The sequence below is a fragment of the Nicotiana tabacum genome, chromosome 6 (genome assembly GCF_000715075.1).
Source record: "Nicotiana tabacum cultivar K326 chromosome 6, ASM71507v2, whole genome shotgun sequence".
Lineage (NCBI taxonomy): Eukaryota > Viridiplantae > Streptophyta > Magnoliopsida > Solanales > Solanaceae > Nicotiana > Nicotiana tabacum.
Window position 1 is genome coordinate 205,975,455 of NC_134085.1, and position 5,293 is coordinate 205,980,747.

General features: G+C 35.3%; 1 protein-coding gene across 2 annotated transcripts; it reads left to right on the forward strand.

Moving 5' to 3' along the window:
* Nucleotides 1-1,189: 1,189 nt before the first annotated feature.
* LOC107772269 (coiled-coil domain-containing protein SCD2-like) lies at nt 1,190-5,293 on the forward strand. Of its 2 annotated transcripts, none has more exons than XM_075256541.1 (10): nt 1,190-1,900; nt 2,607-2,797; nt 3,540-3,615; nt 3,782-3,823; nt 3,922-3,984; nt 4,253-4,302; nt 4,381-4,408; nt 4,653-4,727; nt 4,880-4,990; nt 5,100-5,293. In XM_075256541.1, the coding sequence occupies exons 1-10, from the start codon at nt 1,532-1,534 to the stop codon at nt 5,193-5,195; spliced, it is 1,101 nt and encodes a 366-aa protein (XP_075112642.1). In that variant the 5' UTR covers nt 1,190-1,531; the 3' UTR covers nt 5,196-5,293. The 2 variants fall into 2 exon arrangements, with proteins under 2 accessions (XP_075112642.1, XP_075112643.1); XM_075256542.1 differs by having other exon boundaries at nt 1,278-1,900; nt 2,611-2,797.

Here is a 5,293-nt window from a genome sequence, read left to right on the forward strand (position 1 = left end):
TAACTCACAAAGTTAAAATCATGTATCAAAATTATTCAAAGTCACAAATCAAAAACTATATTTTTTTAAATATAAAAGGACTAAAAACAAATAACATTAGATTTTTATTAAATTTTAACTACGATGTAATGTCCACAACAACAAAAATGTACACGGATCCATCTATCTTATTTTAATAAGAAAAATATATTATGTAAATTAAAATAGAGGAAGTAATATTTATATATCTTTTAAAATTTAGCATTCACTGATATAAGTACATTTTTGCGCGTACCCTAAATCTAATATATATATATACACGTTATTCCATGTCAAGCATGTCAATTAATATTATTTATAATTAGATTGTATTTGTTTTATGAGCTTTTAAGTATTATTAGATCGTATCCACTTAATACTTTTTTAATTTGAAAATGTAATCTAGGGTATTTTTTTTTTTTTTTTATGTTTTAACCCATGTTAAAATTGATAAAGGATTACAGATTAACATGATCCAATCATTTCCTAGATTTTAGTTACATTCAAACTGATCATGATATGTATCCATATATTCCTTGTACTTATCTTTTCAAGTTCAATCTTTTGTAAACTCTATATATTTACAGCTCTTATCAATGAAAGAAATAACTTCATCATAAACTCTCTGTTCTTCTATAAAAATTAGGGATTGGGCAAGCATCTCTCTATATATTGTATGTATTATCATTACACAAATAAAAAGTTTTGGAAATTCTAACCGAACAAATTAAAAGCATGTCAATTATTTCTTTTGTACACGTTTATTTTTTGGGATAATTTTAGAGATCTTCCTTCAAATTTTGCTTCATAAGATTAACTGTCCATATAGTTTTCAATATTATGCTTATCTCCTTTATAATTTTAATTTGTTTGAAGCGGTTCTTTTAGCTTATTTATTATTAAAATAAAAAATATAATTTGATTAATTTACCCTTACTATTATATTTTTTATTTAACTATATTTTACAAATATCTTTTATCAATATCTACGTCTAATCAGAGACTAGTTAATTAAATTACACCAATTAGGAAATAACATAACTTTAGTTAAAACTTTTTAGACAAAATAATTAGCCGTGTCTTTCGAATTCGTTAAAACTTGAATTATTTTGTCTAAAAAGTTTCCGGGGAGTGCAAGAGAAGAAAAAGCTTCTTAAAAGGGTGTCAATAGGAGCAATCAGAAGTTTGGGGCAACGCCGAGATGAAAATGAAAATGAAAATATAGACCAGTTGACGGTAACTGAAGTCGCTCTGAAATTAGAGCTAGCTGTTTCAAACGGTCTTTTCTTCCGTTTTTATCTCTCCCGCGATACGCGTTTCGTTTTTCTTTATTACTTCTTCCGACTGACGTCTTGACGCCGTCAAATCTCTTTCTTCTCCCGATCTTCTTTCTTTCTCCGGGAGAAAATCTAGGTCCCAACGATGTCATAAAAAATCTAGAAACTGCTCAAAATTCATATACATCTATACTTGTACAATCACACACGCACACACACAGAGAGTTGCAGAGTTGATGGATCGGCGGAGGACGGGAAGTCCGGTGTACGCTCGGCAGTGGAGCGGAGGGTCAAGCAGCACAGGTTCATCTTCGCCGGCGGGATCGCCGGCTCATCCACGTGCTCGGTTGCCTCCTACAGTTACCGGCATGTCTACAATAAAGAGGACTCAGAATGTCGCCGCCAAAGCTGCTGCTCAGCGTTTGGCACAAGTCATGGCTTCTTCTCAGCCGCCTCCTGATGACGACGAGGATGATGATGATCTAGGGTTTCGGCGTCCTACAGCTGCTTTATCCACTAACGACCGTAGGAGTAATAGCAACAACAGGAGCAGTGGTTTGGCAGCTATTTCACTAGCCAAGCCTAATAGATCTCCTTCCCCCGCGGTAATTTTGATTAACTCTTTTTTATTGAATTGTGTTTCCTATGCTAAATTTTCTGCATAGTTATTGACTATTGCATGATGTGATGTGAGGTTATGAGTGATTCGTTGTTGTTGCGTAATTAAGTGGATTTGCTTGGATTGAATCAGTTGGTTAATCAGATTATTGATGGGGAAAATTAAGAGTGAATTAGAGGGAACAAAAATATTTGCAGGTCAACCCTTTGCTTAGGCAATACACTTTCTGACTTGAAACATATGCAAACATTGCTTGACTATGAGGGAAAGCGCAGTCATGTGATTTTAATTTGACTTTTCTTCCGCTGGCTCAAGACTCAATGAAATAATTTTGGTTTAGATATATCATGTTTTAATGGCCTAAGGCTGTTCTTAGAAGTTTACTTCTCGTCTTGCGAACCAGCATTTATACGAGTCGGGGGGGGGGGGGGGGGTTAAGCGAAGAAGAAGTCATGAAGCCTATGGGGTGTGGGCTATTAAATATTGGTTTCTCTTGTCCAAAAGAAAAAATGGCTTCTATCTACAGGAGATTTCACTGTTGCAAAAGTGAAGTCTGTCGACTCTTGTGATCTGTTATGCATTTTCACTTGTGACTTCTTGTTTTTGTAAAGGACTAATGCTTTTTAACTAGTCATAGAAATGCTTTGCTTGAGGCCTCTTTTCTGATGATAATTAGATGCTACCATGTTTAGTTAGGTCGGAACTTTATGGATCACACTCCTTCTGTTCGTTCATCGTCAACTGGAAGAGCCTCGATGTCTGTTCGTACATCAGCAACAACAACAACAACCGGAGCAATAGTGCCACCAAGTAGGTCATCGTTGAGAACTCCAATTTCCGTACCGCCAATAGAACCTCCTAGTAGTCGCTTGAGAGAGAAAAGGTAACCATTGTTATTGTTTTATAGTCTACTCATACATGTATTAATATCTTGATTTAATTCAATTTTCTAAATGTTGTACTCCTTGTCTAGTATGATTAGCTTGAACTAGCAGCATTGTGTCTTATTCTTCGTGTAATTTGTTAAAATCCCTCTTGTGGTTGGCTAAACTAGTACACGTCTAACTTCAAATTTCCAATGCTTATTTAATACTTGCATTGAAGAGATGGATTACTATTTCTGTGTTGTCCATTTTGAAACTCGAACTAGAAACAGATTGCAGTTTGACTGAAACTGAAATTGTGAATTTGTCACCTGACGTTGAGTTTCTGTCTAGTTCTCATCTTGTCTAACTTTTGGCATTTTAAATCATCTTTTCATTGCTTATATTGTTTAATTTGTAAAAGAATTGAAGTAAACGTAATTTATTTATTGAATTCATGTCACACTACATAGAATTAAGGACTACTCACGTGGTCATAGAATTAAGGAATATTCCTGTGATTATCAAGAGCAATCAATCAACTATCAGTCGACTGCGCCTCCATTCCATATGTTAGACTACATAAGAACGCATTCTTCCTGTGACATACAGGCACGACTGTGGCAAACAACCATATGACATATTTGAAAATTATACTATAATTGATGTCCCCTTAAACTGTATAATATCACGATGCAATGTGTATTCTTTTGTATCAAGGCAAGCAACGATGATCTTTAACTGTATTAGAAATAATTTTAGGTTGACACCAGAATTAGGACGCATTGATTTGAAGGGTTCAGGAAATGAGCACGAGGCTTCTGCGCTTCGTGATGAGGTATGTCATCTAAGTGAAGATGCTGTCTGGATGGCTTCTAAAATAGGCTAGACTTATCAATTCTGGAGCATGTCTTCATTATCTCTCGAGGCTCGCGTAATTTGGATGATTGGATAAATGACAGTTTTGATAACATTCGAATGAGAATTTTGTAATTCCTTTGCAGCTTGATATGCTTCAAGAAGAAAACGATGTTATTTTAGATAAGGTTAGCTTTTTTACCTTTCTACATTTAGAGAATAGATGCAAAAATAGCTTGTGCGACTTTGTGTTTTTCTGGATCATAATGGCTGATGTAACTTACAGCTACGTCATACAGAAGAACAACGTGAAGAAGCTGAAGCTAGGGTTCGTTTGTTGGAGAAACAGGTAATTCACCAATAGTAACTGGTCTGTTCCCGGGGACACTTTAAAATGTTAGGTTAATTATAAACACTAATAGAAGGGGTGAAGCTGATTGCTGTGCGAAAGCGGTTTCAGTCAGCTAATGATAATTACTCTATCTGGTCTTTACTCAGTGAGATATAGTTCCTTATGGCTTTAGCACAGGATTCTAGTTATTGAGGTCATGGTTTGTCTTCATTTAAATTTCTGGATTTAACAGTTGTATGAAGCTATTGCAATTCCTTATTTACAGGTTGCTTCTCTTGGAGAAGGACTATCACTTGAAGCCAAATTATTAAGCAGGTACAATTTGTAATGTTTTCTCCCCTTCCATATTTCTTCTTAATAAACATTGTCTGATGGTATGCATAATGACAACAGGAAGCAAGAAGCACTTCGCCAGAGAGAGGTAGCTTGCAGAACTGTGATTACAAGTAGTGAAGTCATACATGGTTACTCATCTGTGTCACTGATTCGTCAAAGACTGTTGCTTGTCAAACCCTTTTATTCTTTTAACTTCAGCTTACGTGTGTACCGTCTAGACAAGTCTAATGGAAATTATTATAATTATCATGCTTGCTTACTTAATGTTTATGCTTCTATTGCTTCTGGTCTGATGATACTGTTCTTCTCCTGCAATGTTATTATTGCAGGCTGCTCTTAAAGCTGCACAGCAAACAAAGGATGGAAGAGATGAAGAAATTACTATACTTCGTACTGAAATTGAAGTTAGTTCATGCTACTCTTAGGACTTACAACCCCTCCACAAAAAAAAAAAAAAAAAGAGAGAGAAGAAGTTTGTGCTACTCTCTGGGTGCTGTGTGCTTTTTATCGTCACTGATCTTTCTATTTACTTTTTGTGCAATTTTGTTTTATTCAGAACTTGAAGGACGACACTGCAAATGCAATGGAACAACTTCAGGAAGCTGAATCTGAAGCAAAAGCTCTTCGAACAATGACACAGAGAATGATTTTGACCCATGAAGAGATGGTTGTTGTTTGAATTCTAATGAGATAACTTTTTTGCTTTAGCTTCAAATTTATGCTACTCACTACTCGGTCTTCCTCACTTTGATCTCTGTTGCCTTTTGACATTCTAGGAGGAGGTGGTTCTAAAGAGATGTTGGCTATCTCGATATTGGGGCCTAGCTGTACACTATGGTAATTTGCTTAATCAGCATTTTTTGTGGATTTAATCAGTGGTTGTAATATGTAGTGTACTGTTTTGAAGTTACAACGCATCTTTTTATGAGAAAGAACATTCTTTTGCATCTTGGCTTAACAAGTAGAAAAA

What these genes read in the sequence shown, in the direction of transcription:
- LOC107772269 (XM_075256541.1), top strand. Translation starts at nt 1,532, where the DNA reads ATGGATCGGCGGAGGACGGGAAGTCCGGTGTACGCTCGGCAGTGGAGC. An exon ending in ATAGATCTCCTTCCCCCGCG is followed by an intron (nt 1,901 to 2,606) that starts GTAATTTTGATT and finishes TACCATGTTTAG; the next exon opens with TTAGGTCGGAACTTTATGGA. An exon ending in TTCGTTTGTTGGAGAAACAG is followed by an intron (nt 3,985 to 4,252) that starts GTAATTCACCAA and finishes CCTTATTTACAG; the next exon opens with GTTGCTTCTCTTGGAGAAGG.